General features: G+C 45.2%; 1 protein-coding gene across 1 annotated transcript; it reads left to right on the top strand.

Annotated features, from left to right (window-relative positions):
• Positions 1 to 1,188: 1,188 nt before the first annotated feature.
• LOC125544294 (uncharacterized) lies at positions 1,189 to 16,343 on the top strand. Its single transcript, XM_048707920.2, has 10 exons — positions 1,189 to 1,681; positions 7,261 to 7,304; positions 9,427 to 9,550; positions 9,623 to 9,701; positions 9,793 to 10,433; positions 11,346 to 11,625; positions 11,700 to 11,970; positions 14,510 to 14,662; positions 15,137 to 15,622; positions 15,735 to 16,343. The coding sequence occupies exons 1-10, from the start codon at positions 1,504 to 1,506 to the stop codon at positions 16,014 to 16,016; spliced, it is 2,538 nt and encodes an 845-aa protein (XP_048563877.1). The 5' UTR covers positions 1,189 to 1,503; the 3' UTR covers positions 16,017 to 16,343.
• Positions 16,344 to 21,446: the final 5,103 nt, after the last annotated feature.

The following is a 21,446-nucleotide window of genomic DNA, read 5'->3' as shown; positions in this document are numbered from 1 at the left end:
CACACACAAGCAAGGCGATGGTTTAAAACTCTGTCATGAGAAGGGGGTTAAAAATCGTTTGTATAGCACGTTGCTGCACTAGTGATTATTCGAAAATTTCGGTGGGGGTGTAAGCAAGAAGAGCCCAAATTAGCTTTGGGTCTCATGGAAAGTAATGACAAGACCAAAGTACCCGCCTTGACTTTAGAGCATGGCCAATGCATATCCTCATGGTGATGCCCCATGTGCCATGTAGGATCGGATGTTATGAAAAGAAGGTTCGGATAGAGAAGCGAGATCCTCTACAAGAGGCAGGTGTTTGGGAAGAAAAAGTGTGGTCCGATGTAAAAATCTGAAAAAGTTGAAGTGAGGAATAGAGATGCATATGTATTAAAGTTTCTACTTTCTATTTTTTGATGAGGTCCAGTAATAGTAGCTTGCGTTGGGGAAAAAATTTAATGTAATTGCTTTAAGCTACTTTTTCTCATGGGACATCTGTATCCATATGTCATCATTGTACATGCCCTTAGAGACATGTAACTATTTAATTTTTGTTGGCAAGACATGCCCGAGACTATTGTAGATATAGCTCCCCATCAAATTGCACCACACAAAAGATCAACGCAAAAATTCTAACAGTATCTTTCCCTGTGCACAAAATTTCAAAAGTTGCTGCGATCAGAAGGCAGCCAGTACGAAGAACCTTTTTTTTCCAGGGAAAACATGGAAATAGCCTGCCCAAATGAGGGAGAAGGAATCTAACCAAATTTGGAAAGGAACCCAACTAACTTCCACTACGGGGGCGTGCAGATCTACGCTTACTGTCCTGCAAAATTCTTTCTCGTAAAAATGCCCCAAAAACGAAAGGGGAGGGATCTTTACTGACTGCCCCCGTCTCGTACCCGAAAAGAGCCCAAATGTTCCGTCAGTTTCGTACGCCTATCTGACACTGACAATGCGGCCCGATCATCATCTGCTCAGGGATAACCCTGCATCCACGCTAGTCACACGGTTGGGCGACACGTAGGGACACCGACAATGTTGCCCCACATGCTAGCCTCGGGGGCGTGCACACCATAGCCACGTAACACCGTGACGCGCCCTCCTAGACGCAGAGGCTGCACGCGGGCCCCCTCGAGATGTGTCCCGGCCTGTCAGCTTTAGATATTCATTCGCACCTCCCATCATCCACATCTCCGCGACAGGTGTACGCGGCGACGGATAGAGATTAGGGAGGAGGGAGCAGAGGTTAGGCGCGGGCAGAAGTGGGAAATTAGATTTTAACCCCATTTCTTCCTCCGCATCGCATCGAGCTATATAAAGGTAGGCGAGGGGGAAGCGCGGAGGGAGGGTTTTGGAATTTGGCCGCCGTTAACCGCGCGTGAGCTGAGAACCGAGACCCAGCGGAAGCGGAGGAGGCGCTGCTGCTGCTGCTGCTGCTGCTACGAGCCCGGCTCTCTAACACACACAGCGGAGGCGGAAGCGGAGGAGGAGCTGTTTTGGCGGCGGTTCCCGGCGGCGAGGATGAGCGGCGGAGGTGGGGGAGGGAGGGGGCCAGCGGCGGGACCGGTGCCTGCGTCCGCGAGGAAGCTGGTGCAGGGGCTCAAGGAGATCGTGAGCCGCTCCGACTCAGAGATCTACGCGGCGCTGCGCGACTGCGGCATGGACCCTGACGAGGCGGTCAGCCGCCTCCTCTCCCAAGGTCACATCTACTCTGCAGCACCTCGCTCCCCCTCTTTCCCTGCACCGCTTAAGGTCTTTGCTCAAGTTTTGGCTGCGTTGGTTAGCCTTTGGGCTGTGTTTGTGGCCAATGGATTGGAACAAACGTGCCCGTTTCATTCCACCTCAGGGATTTATGCTGATTTGGTACTGTGCGGATGGAGTCCCCAGTCCCGGGCTGTTACGAAGATTTGTTGCTCTGTAGAGTTTTTCTTTTTTGCGTTTATTAGGCCTCTTGTTTAGGATGGGGTTGTACGTTATTTGCTCGTTTTCATTTTGTGCTATTTTTAGTGGTGTTTTTATATTTCCGAGTACGTCAGCATTAACCTTCTGGTTTTGATGAGAGGAGCAGTAGCACATGGATGGAATAATTTGGATTTTTTTTCTTGTCGTAAGGCTATGTTCCGTTTTGTGTTTGACGGTGGAAGAAATAATATTTTGAACTTGGGACTAGCCTGCGGTTGTTGAACTATGCTATGCTGAAATGTAGAATATAGTTAGTTAAGGGATGCTTACTAATTCAAGCAAGATTTTGCTGTTGCATCCAAATGTAGAAGTCTGTCAATAGCTATAATGCCCCCAAAGAGAAACAATTAAGGGCTTTTGAAAAGCCAAGCACAGCCTACCTTGATGGGGAGATCGTAGTTGACCCTTTAGGGTAAGGGAAGGAAAAGATAAAAAGCAAAGCCTTCGATCAAATGCCATGGAGGACCCAAAACCTAGGTTGGTTTTGGATCGTAAGTTCCTTCGTCTTTTCCAAGTTCTATTGAACTGGATTTAGGGCCTAACTATCTAAGTCTGTGTTTTATTAGCAATTGAAGATAAGAGGATATGTGGTATAAAAAATGGGTCAATAACATCTTGGATCTTCTTCAACGACGACAGTCCTAAAAAGTTGGATTCTTCAATTTGAATTTGCAAATGATCAAAGCAATGTGGTTTTGTCCCTTTAATAGTTTTTGTTCTTTCCATATCTTGTGTGTGGAGCAGAATTTAGATGAACTTGGCTCGGTTTTTATTTTGGAACGAGGCTTAATGTAGGTCTGTTTCATGGGGGACAAAAACCAAATGAAGGGGACAAAAGGTGATGGAGATGGAGGATACCGGCTTCAAGCTGTGGTACATGGGACAACTACAACAGAAACAAAGGGGACAAAAGGCAAAGGAGGTGGAGGATACCGGCTTCAAGTTGTGGTACACAGGACAACTGCAAACAAAAATGTAGTAGACATCTTGATCAACAAGAGCCTCAAGTATGGAGTGGTTAACGTCAAGAGGCAAGGGGACCGGATTATCCTGGTCAAGCTGGTAGTTGGGGACTTAGGTTCTCAATGTTATCAAAGCGTATCCCCCGCAAGTAGGCCACAATGAGAGCACCAAGAGGGAGTTTTGGGAAGGCTTGGAGGACATGGTTAGGAGTATACCTATTGACAAGAAGCTCTTCATAGGAGGAGATCTCAATGGCCATGTGGGTACATCTAACACAGGAAGGACTTCGCTCTAGCCTACGACATGATCGTAGCTAACACCTCTTTAAAAGAGGGAATCCTATCTAGTGACTTTTAGTAGTGGTCAACACTCTAGCCAGATTGATTTTGTCCTCTCAAGAGGAGAAGACATGAGTGCTTTCATAGATTGTAAGGTGATGCCTGGTGAGTGTTGTCCCTCAACATAAGCTTCTGGGTGGTTGACTTTTGGTTTCGGATTCATTCTAGTGGGATAAGCGTGCCAAAATTGCTAGAACGAAGTGGTGGAAACTCAAGGGGGAGACAACTAAGGCTTTCAAGGAGAGGGTTCTTAAGGAGGGCCCTTGGGACTGGGAGAAGAGGGTGATGCAAACAATATGTGGATGAAGATGTGACTTGCATTCGTAAGGGGGCTTTAGAGGAGTTTGGGCTGACTGGGGGGAGGGGGGAGTAGAAGCGAATATCCTACACCTGGATATGAGTGCGGATGTACAAGGTGGCAAAGAAGGCCGCAAAGCGAGCTGTGAGTGAAGTAAGGGGTCGGGCATATGGCGACCTCTACTAGTGCTTAGACATGAAGGAAGGCGAAAGGGACATCTATAAGATGGCCAAGATCTGAGAGAGGAAGACGAGGGGTGTCAACCAAGTCAAATGCATCAAAGACGAAGCAGATCAACTCCCGGTGAAGGACGAGGAAATCAAGCATAGGCGACAGGAGTACTTTGACAAGCTGTTCAATGGAGAGAACGAGAGCTCTATCGTTGAGCTGGACAACTCCTTTGATGATACCAGAAGGCGGTTTGTGCGACGAATCCAGGAGTCTGAGGTTAGGAAGGTTTTAAAAAGGATAAAAGGAGGCAAGGCGATGGGCCTTGATTGTATCCCCATTGAGGTGTGGAGAGGCATCAAAGGCATAACGATAGTATGACTAAGCTTTTCAACTCATTTTTCGGACAAACAAAATGCTAGAAGAATGGAGGCGTACTATATTAGCACCAATCTTCAAGAATAAGTGGGATGCTAAAGTTGTACTAATTACCATGGAATTAAGCTGATGAGCCATACAATGAAGCTATGGGAGAGAGAGCCATTGAGCACCACTTAAGAGGAATGACAAGTGTGACCAATCAATTTGGTTTCATGCCTGGGAGGTTGACAATAGAAGCCATTTTCTTGGTACGACAACTTATGGAGAGATATAGGGAGCAAAAGAAGGACCTGCATATGGTGTTCATTGACTTGGAGAAGGCCTACGATAAGATACCGTGGAATGTCATGTGATGGGCCTTGGAGAAACACAAAGTTCCAACAAAGTACATTTCCTTCATCAAGGACATCTATGATAATATTCTGACAAGTGTTCAAACAAGTGATGACGACACTGATGACTTTCTGATTAAAATAGGACTGCACCAAGGGTTAGCTTTGAGCGCTTATCTTTTTTCCTTGATGATGGATGACGTCACAAGGGATATACAAGGAGATATCCCATATGCTCTTTGCGGTTGATGTGGTGCTAGTCAATGGTAGTCAAACAAGGGTTAATAGAAAGTTAGAGCTAGAAGACAAACTTTGGAATTGAAAGGTTTTAGGCTTAGTACAACTAAAATTGATTACATGAGGTGCAATTTCAGTACTACTAGGCATGAGGAGGAGGAGGTTAGTGTTGATGGGCAGGTGATACCTTAGAAGGACACCTTCCTATATTTGAGGTCAATGCTGCAAAAGGATGGTGATATCAGTAAAGATGTGAGCCATGGAATCAAAGCCGGATGGATGAAGTGGTGCCTAGCTTCTGGTGTTCTCCGTGACAAAAGAGCGCGCCACAAAAACTAAAAGGTAGGTTCTGTAGGACGGGGATTTGACCCGCAATGTTTTATGGTGCTAAGTGTTGGCCGATTAAAAGGCGACATATTCAACATAGACCCGGGCATGGACAGCCTGTCCGGCCAGCCTGGCCCGAAAGCCCGACATCCGGGCCAGGCTCGGGCTCAGCTTTTCCGCCCGACGCGCGGCCCGAAAGCCCGAAGAGAAGCCCGAACAGGGCATAAATCACTATTTATTAGAAATATAGGTATCATATATCATTTAAATATCTAAAATTCATTATTTTAATTAAAAAATGCACTGTTCATGTGTTTCGGGCCGGGCCGGGCTTGGGCTTGGGATTTTGAGGTTGGGCTTTGCAAAGCCTGGCCCGAACCAGGCCCGGCCTGGAGGATGCCCAGGTTTAATTCAATAGTCGGGTGTAGCGGAAATGTCATGTTTAGATGGATGTGTGGCCACACAAAAAAGGATCGGGTCCGGAATGATGATATATGTGGTAGAGTTGGGATAGTGTCGATTGAAGAGAAGCTTGTCCAACATTGTTCAAGATGGTTTGGGCATATACAATGCATACCTCCAGAAGCTCCAGTGCATAGCGGATGGTTAAAGCGTGCTGAGAATGTCAAGAGAGGTCAGGGTAGACCAAACTTGACATGGGAGGCGTCTGTAAAAAGAGATCTGAAGGACTGGAATATCTCCAAAGAACTAGCCATGGACAGGGGTGTGTGGAAGTTAGCCATCCACGTGCCAGAACCATGAGTTGGTTTCGAGATCTTATGGGTTTCAGCTCTAGCCTACCCCAATTTGTTTAGGGCTTTGTGGGTCTGTTTGGAAGGAGACTAGTCTTGTTCTTGAATAACCTACAAGTATAAGTTCAGATTTCTGTTGAGATATTCAAGCTGTCTCCCCTGGATATGTGCTATTGAAGCTTATACAAAAGCTTAAACTGGCCAAGACAGATCTTTCTGTTTGGAAGGAGACTAGTCTTGTTCTTGAATAACCCACAAGTATAAGTTCAGATTTCTGTTGAGATGTTCAAGCTGTCTCCCCTGGATATGTGCTATTGAAGCTTATACAAAAGCTTAAACTGGCCAAGACAGATCTTTCAGTTTGGAAGGAGACTAGTCTTGTTCTTGAATAACCCACAAGTATAAGTTCAGATTTCTTTTGAGATGTTCAAGCTGTCTCCCCTGGACATGTGCTATTGAAGCTTATACAAAAGCTTAAACTGTCCAAGACAGATCTGAAACGGTGAAATAGTACTGCCTTGGCTGCTTCCATGGTTTGGTCTTCTGTCTTCGCAGTAGCCGCTGAGAGGCTGAAAGTGATGTTTATGGTTTGAGACTCACATGCTCTGTTTTTTCATTTATTTGTCTTTAACAGAACTAGTAAATGCGTACGTGCAATGCACATTGATATCTGGGAAGAAATTAATTACACGTTCATATTAGGTAGGATATCAATCACATGTTAATTATATGATTAGCACATACGTTGAAATTTAGTATGATATTAATTGCATGCTAAACATGTTGAGCGCTCACCATTGGAGCAATCTAGGTCACTGGATTAGCATGGTTTAATGGCCCAGATTGATTGGATCTGACCCTTTGGGTCTTTTTATATTGATATAGATAGTTACTTTATTTCTCCTGTTGGTTAGTGCTTTCTTTTTTCCATTGGTTACCATTTACTATTGACTGGCATTTTCTTTGGCTCATTATTTATCACTCATGATCCTTATTTGCATCTCTTGTCATTTGTTGTAAGAGGTACCTTGAGTTTGAAAGTTGTAAAATACCTAAATTCGCGAGGAAAGATGAGACTTGTGTGTGTGGGAGCTGGAATCTTATTTAATTTATTGCTCGTAGTTGCCTATGTGACTTTGCACTTTGTCCATTTACATACCTTAAGATCGCTAGCACTTGTGTCTTACTTTCATGCAAGGAACTGGGGCCTAATTCCTTAGTGGCTTGGTGCCTCCCATTTCATTCTTGTTACAACAGCCCAATTGCTATCACAGGGTTTCTTTAATTTGTATCATCAACCTTTTATTAATCCAAAGATTTTGACTGAACATTGTGGATATACTGAGTGAATTATTGCCTCGTCTATTTTACTATTTGAATTACATGACCGTCTTTCTTTGATTTACCTGGCATGACAGGAAGTTAATACTAACAGCAGTTTGAGATTGATCTGATGTTATTTCATAGTCCTAGTAGTCCTCTCATGTAAGGCATCTCACACATTGCCTATCTTTTTCCAGATACTTTTCAAGAGGTAAAGAACAAGCGCGATAAGAAAAAGGAGGTCAGTTGAATATGATACTCAACTTGCATCTGTGCCACTTTGCAAACTTGTAGCTAATATTATTTTTAGTAGGGTCTTCCAGCTCTTCAAAATGAAAAGAAGGCTTGTAGCTAATCTACTATTGACCATATAATTTTAGTTACTAGGATGAATGTTATGTGGCTGCTAGAAGGAGGGCGCGAGAGGGCCGGCCGGGGGCCTTTTTGCCCACGGCCGGGCAAGAGGGAAGGGATTTCCTTCTTAATTCTTGCTTGATTAGATTGATACATCTCCTCTCTTTATATAGAGAGATTTACTTGACTCCCAAGCAAGGCTTACTTGACCCCTAAGCAAGCAACCCTTATCTCTAATTAACCCTAAGACTAACGGGCTATACCGCCAGCCCAGTCCATTAGGCCCATTACGTACTCTAACACTACACCCCACCTGGACATGCAGCTTGTCCTCGAGCTGCAACCTAACCAACTTATAACCATGACTCGACGCAACACAAACCTAACACCTAAAAACAAGCCTTTTACATCTCGGCTTGTTTTATTACTCTCAACCTGAAATGGACTGGGACTCTTTATTTTGGACCCCTAAACATAAAGTGGACACCATCCGCACGTCGGACGTGCACGTGTACAGCCACCTGGACCCATGGACACCATCTGGACAAAAGGAGCGCATGTGTATGGCCACCAGGAAGTGGTTGCAAGAGCGACCAGCAGAGGCGCCCTCGCGGCGGCCGGCGGAATGCAGTGGTGCTACGCGGTGCGCTCCTGTCGGTGACACCCTGCCTTCTCCCTGCCGGGCGGCTGTTGGTCTGCGCCGCACAGAGAAGAGTGGAGGGCTTGCGATGGAGAATGACGAGGAGGGGTGCGCCCCCCCAACCGCTGATGTCGCAGACTTTGAGGTCGTTGCCCGAGGGGAAAACAGTATGCCCAAGATCCCCGACGCAGCGGACGAGATCGAGGTCCTTTGCGCAGCGAAGCGCAGCTGGGAGGAGCGGTAGCTGCAGACCACACATCTCCCGCACATGCCGACGCGCTCCGCTGCTGACACGTGGCGGGTAGTGATCCAAGCCGGAAGCGGTGACGGCGACGGCGGAAACTTGATCTGCTGGATGGGGACGCCCTGGGGAAGTGGTAATGGCGACGGCGGGAACTTGATCTGGTGGATCGGGACTCCCGCCGGCGCGGTCGATGCAGGGCCGGAGCTGACCGGCGGTGGCCGCTGCAGCGGAGCGCCGGGTACGGCGGAGGTGGTGCCAGTGGATGGCAGCTGCAGCGGCGGTGGTGGTGGATGGCAGCTTCAGCGGCTCGGCGAGCGCGGCGGGGACGCCCTGGGGCAGCGGCAGCGGCTGCTGCGGCGGAGTGCCGGGCGCGACGGAGGCCGCCAGGAGCGGCGGCTGCCACTGCAGCCAGGGCGGGGCGGTGGATGGTAGCTGCAGCGGCCTGGCGAGCGCGGCGGAGGCCGCCTGGTGCAGCGGCTGCCACGGCATCCACGGCGGCGCGGTGGCGGTGATGGGCGGCGCAGCCGGGTGCGGCCCGTAGGACCCGGCCAAGAACAGGCGGATCTCCTGGACCGCCCGAGTTAGGTCCCGCAGCGCCCCGGATACCTCCTCCGGGGTGAGGACGGCGGGGGCGGACGGGTTGGGCGGCGGTGAAGACATGATCGAACCGAAGCTAGCTAATACCAAATTGTTATGTGGCTGCTAGAAGGAGGGCGCGAGAGGGCCGGCCATGGGGCCTTTTTGCCCACGGCTGGGCAAGAGGGAAGGGATTTCCTTCTTAATTCTTGCCTGATTAGATTGATACATCTCCTCTCTTTATATAGAGAGGTTTACTTGACTCCAAGCAAGGCTTACTTGACCCCTAAGCAAGCGACGCTTATCTCTAATTAACCCTAAGACTAATGGGCTATACCGCCAGTCCAGGCCATTAGGCCCATTACGTACTCTAACAATGAATGAAAGCATTAATAATTTGTCAATATATCAGCCATTTAATTTGTTCACTGTTGGTAAACTTTTGTGTTAGAAAGTTTAAATATCCTACTAATTTCCTAATTATTGATTTACCATGCCATGCTTTAGTCTTGAGAACTTACATCAAGCATGTATTGAAATTTCACACAGGTGAATAAAGGTACACCTGAGCCAAGATCCCGAGGAGCAAATAACTCAAACAGTCGTGCTGCTAGAGTTGGCACAGATCGTACTAACCGAAGCAGTTCAGTTCGGTCTGTATCCGGCGGAGTTGGTAAGATAAAATAATGTTTGTATCCATGAGTTTTCACATTTCTTTTTCTCATGTTCATTTCAATCCTACTAGATAACGTGGCTTCAAGGTCATCAATATTGGGACCTGGTGTTCCATCAACCAATTCCACTCAGAAGCCAACAGTTCCGAGGTAATGAAGGCTGAAGATGTAGAAGTTCCTGCTGGTCTATTTGTGTTTTATTTATTATTGTTAACTGACCTTTTTGCTTTCTATGTTGCAGTTCCTTTGCAAACAACGACGTGGTTCCTGATGGATTATGCGGAGCATCACAATCATCGTCAGGATTTCAGCAGAATTGGTGTGGGGTGCCTGGTCAGATGTCAATGGCTGATATAGTTAAAATGGGCAGACCTCAAGGAAGGTCTTCTAGCAAGTCTACGGCTACGGCAGACAAAGCATTTGCTGGTCAAAACCCATCTTTGTCAAATGAAACGAACCATAACACAAAGCAATCCGCAAGCACAGTCGCCCCGACAACATTTGACCAAGGATTTCCAGCTCTTCCAGATCCCATTCCCCAAGTTATAAATTCTAATCACGCTTCGGCAGAAAGCCACCAAACACATGAAAATGTTTGGTTTCCACAGGACGGACCACCATCACAAAATCAATTCACAGCCCCTGAGCCATCTGGCGGCCCATTATCATTTGTGGCATCATTGGAGTCATCAGTGCTGGTTGCTGATGCCGTTAACTTGCATGAGAAGTCTCACACAGAAGATAACACCTCAATTGTAAAGCAGACAGCAATACCTTCTGAGAGACACTCGGAAGTTCTTCACGACAAAGTTCAATTCGGTGATGAATTGTTGCAGAACTCAAGTACATACCAATCTCAAATGCACTCATTTGCCGATGAAGGTTAGTATAGATCTCAAATAGCAAATCTTGTGATCAATGGAACTTCCTTTTCTGGTTATGCGTCTTAAAAGTCAATTACCAATGTGTTCTATTTTTTTCTGTCACAAGGTAGATGCTCATACTTTTTGGAGGCTGGATAATAAATAGAATGATCTTTGTATTTCTTTGTGAGGAAACACTGTTCTGTTATCTGATACTCCCTCCGTCCCATAATATAAGAACGTTTTTGACACTAGTGTAGTGTCAAAAACGTTCTTATATTATGGGACTGACTAGTATAGTGTCAAAAACGTTCTTATATTATGGGACTGAGGGAGTAGGTGATAGCTGTCCTTGGGGAGGTTGAAATGTTCCTCCAACTGGCTAGTCTGATGTTTGGGCGTTTGGCACCCCCACCCCTGACCAGCCAACCACCTTAAGTACGTTGAGCATCAAGTGCATATTTCTGTTGTAGTACGACATCACATAAACATGGATCAGGCATACTGTCTAGTGGCTCCCAGGGATGTCATTCAATATTTAATGGCATTGCCTTTGCATAGAAAACGAAAACCAGTAGCCGCTCATTGCTCAGCTTTGTACTTTCCGTTTTGCCCTTTGATGCTGTAAAGTGACACATTTTCATGGATGCTGTGGTGGTTGCAGTTTTGCAAAACTGCTACACATGGAGATTGCCTTACTGGCTTACTATTTGTTCTACACATCATCTTTATGTGCTACCGATACAAGTGAAAATATTGTTTAGTCCTTTTTTCTATGTTCATTCACTAACAAACTTTTCTTTGTATATGCAGATTGCCTTACAAGTGAAAATATTGTTTAGTCCTTATTGCCTTAAACACTGTTCTTTTATACTTATAACATATAACATATATAATTACTAATAAGGAATCATGACGCAATCGTTTGCAGTTGAGGTTTCCAACGTTGATGTGGACTCAGCTGCAATGAACTTTCAGCATCTAAGCTTGCAAAAGGAAGATCTAGCAGCAGCTAATTCTGCTGATGATAATCCAGCGGTTATAATCCCCGATCATCTACAACTTGAAAATACAGACTGCGCACATCTGAGCTTTGGTAGTTTTGAATCTGGTGCCTTCTCTGGGTTGCTTCCATCCAAGGTCCCTAAATATAGTATGGAAGAGGTGCCCAACTCAGATGAAACTCCAGCAGTTGATCAAATAGATATCAGGTGCAAACTAATTTCCTGCTATGTTCCTACTCATGACACAAAATGCATCTTGTCTTATGGCACCTTTCTTACAGGAATCAAGATTACTATGACAATGGTGCTCTACAGTCATCAGCAAATGAGGATGTTGAAACCAGAATAGGTACCAACATTGAGAATATTGATGCCCCTTCAGTTTCGCAGCCTGATATACTGATGCAAGGTGCTCTAGATGTGTCTGGTCTTCAGTATAACCCACCATCAGTTTCAGATCATGTGTATCCGAACACAACACAGCCAAGTATAATGGAGAGCCAACAAGGAAACGCTCAAGCACAACAGCTTTCTCATTTTTCAAGCTTGCTGGTATAGTTGTCTTCTTCAAGATATGGGATCACATATACAGTGGGTAGTTTGATTCTAAAGGGAAACCAATAAACTTATCTTTCCGTCATGAACATAGTGGGTAGTTTCATTCTAAAAGGAAATAGGGAACCAAACAAACTTATCTTTTCATCATATGTTTAGCACCTGAACTTTTGATTTATCACCTTGATGATAGCATAGGCACCGTGTGGGAGTCTGGGACTAATATAAGACTTTCATGACGTTGGGACTTGCTGAAGCTTTAGAACTGCATGTTTAGCTTGTTATTGAGTTTTGTTAGAGTACATATGTAAGCTGTAACTGTTACAAAAGGGTCTTTGTTATTCCTAGACGAATGTGCTACATATAAGGTTGGTTTGTAGCTTCGGCATGAAAAACATGCACTGCATTTAGAACTGCATAGGCATAACAATCAATGTAAATCGTAGACCATACTAATATATAATCTAAAAAAGCTAGATTGGTTTCAAGTTTTTACACGTTTATTGATGTAAGGTTAGCTTTATCTAGTACTGAAATGGTAGAGCCGCTGGATCACTAATGGGAAAGATACCTGTGCAAGAGTGGTTCTATTTTGTACGTGCCCACAAGCACGAAGATCATGCTGTTTTGGGAAGGGTCGCGAGAGGCACAACATCCTTTTCTCACTTGGGAACCATTCTCTCTGCCACCCGTCCTCTTCTTTACCCCCAAATCGCGAGAAGACGATTAATTGTCACCTTCCTCCCTGTTTGCTACCTCTAGGTTCTCGCTCCAGCTCTATCGTGGCTGCGCCATCATCCTGCTCTAGCTATACACACCTTCGATGTTACATGTGCACGTTCCTAGCTCTGGTGAGTCTGTACTGCAGTTTTCTTTGCTCTAGCAATATGGCAGCACACTAAGTGTATCACTTGAGCGTGTTCACTTCTTCCATGAGATGAACAATGCAGTTAGGTTTGTGGCAAGCACAACTCCTATAGGATGAACTTGACCCTCTCCACCTGTGCTCCATGTTGTATGTGGTGCCCCTCCTCTTACAATGGCGATCTATTAGCTGTTGTAGACACAGACGCGAGTGCTTGATGAGAGCCTCTGGGGCTTGCCTTGGGGACATTGCCAGGGTTTACATTCTTTTCAAAATTTTAACTGAGATGTTTAAACTTTTGGTGATCCGAGGAATACCAATTTATTTGTCTCAAAATTGAAGAAAATCAGTTTGCAATCGGCCTAAAATCCATCAATCGACAACCAAATTATCAAGAATTCGAGATATATGTTATTCTCTTCTTTAGAGATCGATGCTTGTGCAAGAAATAGTAATGCAGGGCCATGCGAATTAGTGATTTGAGATACCTTGCTGATGTTTGGAACAAGCAACATACCCAGGCTTCTTCCTTCACTTCCACTCCGCTAGGAGGTTCTTGCACTATTGATATATACATACATTTGCAGATCTGTTAGTAGTGATGGCTCAAAGTAGGGGAGTGTCTCATCTGCCTTCTCTCTGGCGTGCATCCTCGCCCAGATCAATGTTGCTCTAGTGCTCGACAAAGGGTCGAGAGAGCTGTTGATTGCACTCTGTGGGCTCAGTGAAGGACCAAAGAAGAGGATTTCGGTGTTGTGGCATGGATAACTGAGGGGATGGTGCTACATACTTACTCGAGCTGGTCTTTTAGGTTGAGAATATTGTGAAGCTTTATTTGTTGGTTAATCACAATCAGATGTGAGCCCACTTTGATTTGTGAGGTTAGTAGGGGCGTTGCACAGTGAAGGACCAAAGAAGAGGATTTCGGTGTTGTGGCATGGATAACTGAGGGGATGGTGCTACATACGTACTCGAGCTAGTCTTTTAGGTTGAGAATATTGTGAAGCTTTATTTGTTGGTTAATCACAATCAGATGTGAGCCCAGTTTGATTTGTAAGGTTAGTAGGGGCGTTGCACAGTGGAGAGGTAGGAGGTGTGACACTGCAACCACCAACTCCAACTTATAAGTTAGCAAAAGATATATAATGATGTATTCCCTCCGTTCCAAAATAATTGAAGTTCTAGGATTGTCCTAAGTCAAATTTCATTAAGTTTGACCAAGTCTATATAAAAATACATCAACATCTACAAAACCAAATTTACTTCATTAAATTCGTTATGAAATATATTTTCATATTATATATATGTGATATTGTAGATAGTTGCTGATTTTTCTAGACTTTAGTCAACTTTAATGACTTAGAAAAATGAAAGATCATAGAACTTCAATTATTTTGGAACGGATGGAGTAGAATCTGTGTCTGCTTGGTGAATGGCGTAAAATGTATATTTTTTGTTGCATGCTGCTCTGGTTATATTTATGTACGACTTCTCTTTACCTTAATTGTGCTGGTTCCTGGACAATGTGATTGTTAATATATGAAGGCATCTGAAATTAAATCAATCCTCTCAAACTCGGCAACGAATTTCTTACAGTAGTGAGTGGGATGGGATTGTATTTCTTTGTTGTATTGCCTTTCTCCTAATTTTCCTTCTGTTTTACACTTACAGGCACAGCAAGCTAACACTCCGCAAAGCAACTTCTTGGGGTCAAATCTTACCCAGCACCGGGATTTTGACTTTTCACCGTTTTTATCAGCACAGTCAGCTATGAAATATAACCCAGCTGTGCCAACTACCAGTTACCCAATCTCCATGCAAGAGGTAACTACAATCTTTGCATCGTTTCCTCTTTTATGTTGGTGCGCTTGTTCTGAAGTAAGTCAGATGTAATAGTTTTAGTTCAGAAGTTTAGAAAGAAGTCACGCCCTTTATTTTGGGCAATGAATGTAGTAGTGTGCGAAGATGCATCTTTTCTGTGTGGAACTTATATTGATCATTTTGTGGAACTTATTTTGGACAATGAATGTAGTAGTGATTTCATAAAATATTTTGGTAGGCATAAGCATAATATCTTCGTTGGTACCAAATTTCCAACTGGAAGGTTCTTCTATATTGTTTTGGATGTTCTTCTAATCTTCTGCAATATGACGGGGCAGCTCCAGTGTGAAGTGAAGAGAGGTGGTCAAGAATAGAAAAGAGAAATAACACTATCATGGCGTGTGTCATTAACATTTAGGTGCTGCTGTTTGAACTTCTGTTTTTCTGAGTTTCAGTTTTTTGTGAATATTCTTGCAGAATTTAAACCAAGGGGGTTTCTCCAACACTCAATCTACACAAAATCCTCCCAGTACGAGCATTCCATCAGGGCTACCTCAACCTCAGCAATTATCTTTACATCCGTACTCTCAGCCAACTCTACCCCTGGGGCCTTTTGCCAGTTTAGTCGGCTATCCATACTTGCCTCAAAACTACTATGTACCACCACCAGCCTTCCAGCAAGCGTATTCAAGTAATGGACCTTTCCATCAATCTGATGGTGGTGCTGCTGCAGTGCCTGGATCTGCTATGAAATACTCGATGCCGCAGTACAAGAGTGGCCTTCCTGTCACGAGCCCACCACAACATTCATCAGCAGTCTCTGGTTATGGAGGCTTTGGAAGCTCAAGTAATATACCGAATTTTGGCCAAAACCAGAGTGCCTCCCCTGCCACGACTATGGGGATTGATGAAGCTTTAAGTTCACAGTTCAAAGAGGCCAATCACTACATGGCCCTACAGCAGGTAAAGGGTGCTACATTCTTTCGTCTAGCTTTTGAAATTCTGGCATACTTGTTCTGTACCACTGAGGATTTGCTCATTTCATTCTGGGGCGTTCATCTGTGGCTCTTTTCAGAGCGACAACTCAGCGATGTGGCTTCATGGAGCTGCTGGTTCAAGAGCTGTTTCAGCTGTTCCACCTGGTAACTTTTACGGCTTCCAGGGCCAGAGCGAGCAGGGTGGCTTCCGTGAGGTGCAACAGCCCTCTCAGTACGGTGGTCTTGGGTACCCGAGCTTCTACCAGTCGCAGAATGGTATGCAGCAGGAGCACCCGCAGAACTCTGCGGAGGGAAGCCTGAACAGCTCCCAGACTCCCCCGTCTCAGCCATCACACCACATGTGGCAGCACAGCTACTAAGATGTAGGTCTGTGCTTCTGTAGAAGAAGCGTCTTCTAGGCTATCCGCGCACCTTGGCATGGGCCATGAAGCAAACAGACCAGCTGAGCTACCTTCTTGAGCGCCAAGAAGGGGAGGTCGATGCGCTTCTATAGTTTTGAAGTATGTTGGTTTTCCTTTTTTTTCTCTTTTCTCTCCTTTCTCACTTGTGTGTCTCGAGACTAGTTTCAGATCATCCTCGTGAGTTCTACTCGATAGTGAGCTGCTTTCTTGTAACAGTAAGACCTAACTCATCTAACAGGAGCTGCTTCTTACACCACTTTCTGTTGATGCCTCGCTCATTCTTCATTTGCTGCCTCCTGCTCGTCTCCTGGGCGCTGGAAGCGTCAGAATGATTATTGGTGAAATATTTGCATTTCAGGGACGTCTGGAAGGCAGCTTCGGCTTTGAAGATCATCTTTTTCTTTGACTAAATCCTTTAACGTCTTGCAGAGTTTGAAAAAGTTAACCACATTTTATCTAGACTAGAGATGCTCTTTGCCAGATTGATGTGGAGTTTTGTCAGGTCGCTTCCCGGTGCAGTTGGAACCCTTCCTGCGTTGCAGTATGTTATCCTTCATCTTCAGTGCTATGAACACAATTCTGGCTGAGCTGACTAGAGTTTGTGTACTTTGTCTTTGTTGATGACGTCTACATCCACAACAGGGTATGACTGGCCAAGTTCGTAGACCTTTTTTTCTTTTGTAACACCCTAGAGCAAAGCAAAGTATTACAATCAGTTGTGGCCAGCTCCATCACGCGGGATGGCGCTGAACAAATCAACACAGTGCTGCTCTTAACTGGTTCACAAGACAACGCAATGGCATTGGCTACCATTTTGGCGTCCTGATCAACGCTGATGGAGTAATTTATTTGATGAAACCTCGTTTGTTCTTGCTGGGTTGTTTGCTTCACTGTTTGTAGTTTTTTCACGGGCAGACTACTTGCGTTCAGTTATAGTTTTTCAGTTGCCGGGCTAATTGTGTTCAGTTCCGCCCGCTCGCCGTGCGTGGTGCATGAGGCAGAGGCTTGTGGGGGTTGGCGGAAGGTTTTGCCGCGGCGAGGCCTGTGTCATTCAACGCCGCCGGCTCCTGCAGTGGCTCCTCGTCCCCTTCCGGCTTGGCTTCGTGGTTGATGTTGTAGATGCCTTTTTCATGGGCATTATGCAGCGGATTGCAAAGACCCCTTTAAGTGCTCCCGGTGCCTTGAGAACGGCCACCGCGTGCGCGGATGTCAGCGTCCGCTCAGCTTGTTGGCAAGTCTTGCCACATCGCCTTTGACCTGCCCCGTTGCCGGGCATCGTGAAGCTCCGGCTCCTCGCCAAGCCTAGATAGAAGCCCTACTCCTCCCCAAGACGTTTCGTCGTGATTCTTGGGCATCCATTGTTTCTGCTCCTGTTGCCTCTGTGGCCATGGTAGATGTGTTGTTGTGGTCCGCCATGGAGGGACAAGCAGAGCTGCTGTGCTCTGAGCTCCTCAACATGGCTTCCTTTCGACTCGAGGAAACGGTTTGACCTCTGCGCGATGTCGTTGACTCCATGCAAGGTTGGATGCTTCAGATGGGGAACTTTCTTGAGCGAGCTGAGGCTGTTCTGAGTGGGCTCTCGCACCCCCTGGTTGGGCCCGATGTCAACCTTGAGGACGAGAATGGAGATGGGCTTCATGGATGTTTCTCGTGCTGGGGTCAGATCGCCGTTATCTGCCTCTGAGGGTTCGTGCATTGATGTGGTTGTGGCTTCGGTGCTACAGATCATGCCCGAGCTTCTGGAGCCGTGTGGGGAGTCGACTCCGCCTCTGTCCATCGAGCAACTGAAGGTGGACCCCCTCGAGATCTCGGTTGTGGCATTACGGCCATTACCACCCCTCGAGCCCAGCCAGATGCTCGACTTCGAGGAGAAGGGGGATTCGGATGTTGCAATGTCTTGCTCGTCCGAGTCCATTGGGCGCGTGGTTCCTGTAGGTGATGTGGTTTCGCACCCAGAGCAATGGATCGTGTGCCTGGGGCTCTCATAGCGAAAGAGATTTGCGATTCCCTCGCTACCTTGGACGCTGCTAACCCTGGATCCGGCAAGAAGATTGGGTGTCTCCTCAAGGAGAAGGCCATCAAGGATAAGAAAAGTGGTGGTGCTAGCTCTCGTCCTGTCATCTTGAAGGAGAAATCAAACAAGTGCCCAAGCAAGAAGAGTGGCGCTATAGAAAAGGTGTTGGCAGTTGCTTGATGGATAACTCTCGGTGTCTGGACATGTCATCACAGGTGTGCTCAGGTCCGTGGCCTTTGCTGATGTTGGGTCCTCTAGTTACCTTCGATATGTGGGGGATCACTTGTGAAGTTGAATTTCATGTGCAAGCGGATTGTAGGGGTGGTGTGATGGGGGCGTTTGTCTATCTTTCTTTGTGGTCTTGTGGTCTTATGGTTTAGGAGTAGTCCGCTTGTATCATGAGGTTGTGGCTTGGTTGTCCTTCGGGGCCAAGCATGTAACGGTTTTCGTCTAGTTTTTCGTAAATTAACGAAGCAACTCTCTTCTTCTTAATCAATGAATGAGGCAAAAAATTTGCCTTCGTTTAAAAAAAATTGTGTTCAGTTGTAGTTTTTTGTGGGACATGCCCGTGCCTCGGCCGTGTGGTGGGAATTTAGGAGTACTGGGTCACGTCGCTGCCAGACAGTTGGGTGAAAAACCAGGAATAGAATAAGGAAAACGTTTAAATTAAGTCGGATGAAAACTCTCTCCGTAAGTCGCTCTCCCTGCGCACCATGCTACCTCTTGAGCACTGTGTTGGTTTTCCCTTAAAGAAAAAAGGGTGATGCAACAAAGTAGTGTAAGTATTTCCCTCAGTTTTTGAGAACCAATGTATCAATCCAGTAGGAGGCCACACGCAAGTCCCTCGTACCTACACAAACAAATAAGAACCTCGCAACCAACGCGATAAAGGGGTTGTCAATCCCTTCACGGTCACTTACGAGAGTGAGATCTGATAGAGATAATAATGATAAGATAAATATTTTGGTATTTTTATGATATAGATTGAAAGTAAAGATTACAAAATAAAATAGATTGGAAACTTATATGATGGAAAATAGACCCGGGGCCATATGTTTCACTAGTGGCTTCTCTCAAGATAGCATAAGTATTACGGTGGGTGAACGAATTACTGTCGAACAATTGATAGAAAAGCGAATAATTATGAGAATATCTAGGCATGATCATGTATATAGGCATCACGTCCGTGACAAGTAGACCGACTCCTGCCTGCATCTACTACCATTACTCCACACATCGATCGCTATCTAGCATGCATCTAGAGTATTAAGTTCATAAGATCAGAGTAACACCTTAGGTAAGATGACATGATGTAGAGGGATAAACTCAAGCAATATGATATAAACCCTATTTTTTTATCCTCGATGGCAACAATACAATACGTGTCGTTTCCCTTTTTGTCACTGGGATCGAGCACCACAAGATTGAACCCAAAGCTAAGCACTTCTCCCATTGCAAGAAAGATCAATCTAGTAGGCCAAACCAAACTGATAATTCGAAGAGACTTGCAAAGATAACCAATCATGCATAAAAGATTTCAGAGAAGAATCAAATATTGTTCATAGATAGACTTGATCATAAACCCACATTTCATCGGATCTCGACAAACACACCGCAAAAAAGAGTTACATCGAATAGATCTCCAAGAAGATCGAGGAGAACTTTGTATTGAGATCCAAAGAGAGAGAAGAAGCCATCTAGCTAATAACTATGGACCCGAAGGTCTGAAGTAAACTACTCACACATCATCGAAGGCGCCATGGAGTTGATGTAGAGGCCCTCCGTGATCAATGCCCCCTCCGGTGGAGCTCCGGAAAGGCCCCAAGATGGGATCTCTTGGGTACAGAAGGTTGCGGCGGTGGAAATAGGGTTTTGTGGTGCTCTTGGATGTTTTCGGGGTATGTGAACATATATAGGAGGAAGAAGTAGGCCAGTTGAGCCACGAGAGGGGAGGGCGCGCCCGGGGGGGGGGGGGGGTAGGCGCGCCCCCTGCCTCGTGGACTCCTCGTCCGTTTCTTGACGTTCACTCCAAGTCCTATGGATCACGTTTGTTCCAAAAATCATGCTCCCGAAGGTTTCATTCCATTTGGACTCAGTTTGATATTCCTTTTCTGCGAAACACTGAAATAGGCAAAAAACAACAATTTGCACTGGGCCTTGAGTTAATAGGTTAGTCCCAAAAATAATATAAAAGTGTAAAATAAATCCCATTAACATCCAAAACAGATAATATAATAGCATGGAACAATAAAAAATTATAGATACGTTGGAGACGTATCAAGCATCCCGAAGTTTAATTCATGCTCGTCCTCGAGTAGGTAAATGATAAAAACAATTTTTTTGATGTGGAATGCTTTCTAGCAAGTTCTTAAATGTATTTTTCTCTATTGTGGCATGAATGTTCAGATCCGAAAGATTCAAGATAAAAGTTTATTGTTGACATAGAAGTAGTAATACTCGAAGTATGCTAATCAAGCAATTATGTCTTATCAAAATACCATAGCCAAAGAAAACTTATCCCTACAAAGTCATATAGTTTGGCCATGCTTCATTTTCGTCACACAAAATGCTCCCATCATGCACAACCCCGATGACAAGACACACAATTGTCTCATACTTAGCCTTTTCAAACTCTTTCAACTTTCACGCAATACATGAGCGCGAGCCATGGACATAGCACTATGGATGGAATAGAATACGATGATTGAGGTTGTGTGAGAAGACAAAAAGGGAGAAAGTCTCACATTGATGCAGCTAATCAATGGGCTATGAAGATGCCCACCGATTGATGTCAATGCAAGGAGTAGGGATTGCCATGCAACGGATGCACTAGAGCTATAAATATATGAAAGCTCATCAAAGAAACTAAGTGGGTGTGCATCCAACTTGCTTGTTCACGAAGACCTAGGGCATTTGAGGAAGCCCATCATTGGAATATACAAGCCAAGTTCTATAATGAAAAATTCCCACTAGTATATGAAAGTGACAAAATAAGAGAGTCTCTATCATGAAGATCATGGTGCTACTTTGAAGCACAAGTGTGGAAAAAGGATAGTAACATTGTCCCTTTTCTCTTTTTCTCCATTTTTTTGTTTGGGCCTTCTTTTCCTTTTTTATGGCCTCCTTTTTTCGTCCGGAGTCTCATCCCGACTTGTGGGGGAATCATAGTCTCCATCATCCTTTCCTCACATGGGACAATGCTCTAATGATGATCATCACACTTTTATTTACTTACAACTCAAAAATTACAACTCGTTGCTTAGAACAAAATATGACTCTATGTGAATGCCTCCGGCGGTGTACCAGGATTGCGATGAATCAAGAGTGACATGTATGAAAAATTAAGCATGGTGGCTTTGCCACAAATACGATGT

This window comes from Triticum urartu, chromosome 3A (genome assembly GCF_056163025.1).
Source record: "Triticum urartu cultivar PI428250 chromosome 3A, HENAU_Tu73, whole genome shotgun sequence".
Classification (NCBI taxonomy): Eukaryota; Viridiplantae; Streptophyta; class Magnoliopsida; order Poales; family Poaceae; genus Triticum; species Triticum urartu.
Note: the sequence above shows the minus strand (reverse complement) of the source record. Positions and strands in the feature narration are given on the sequence as shown.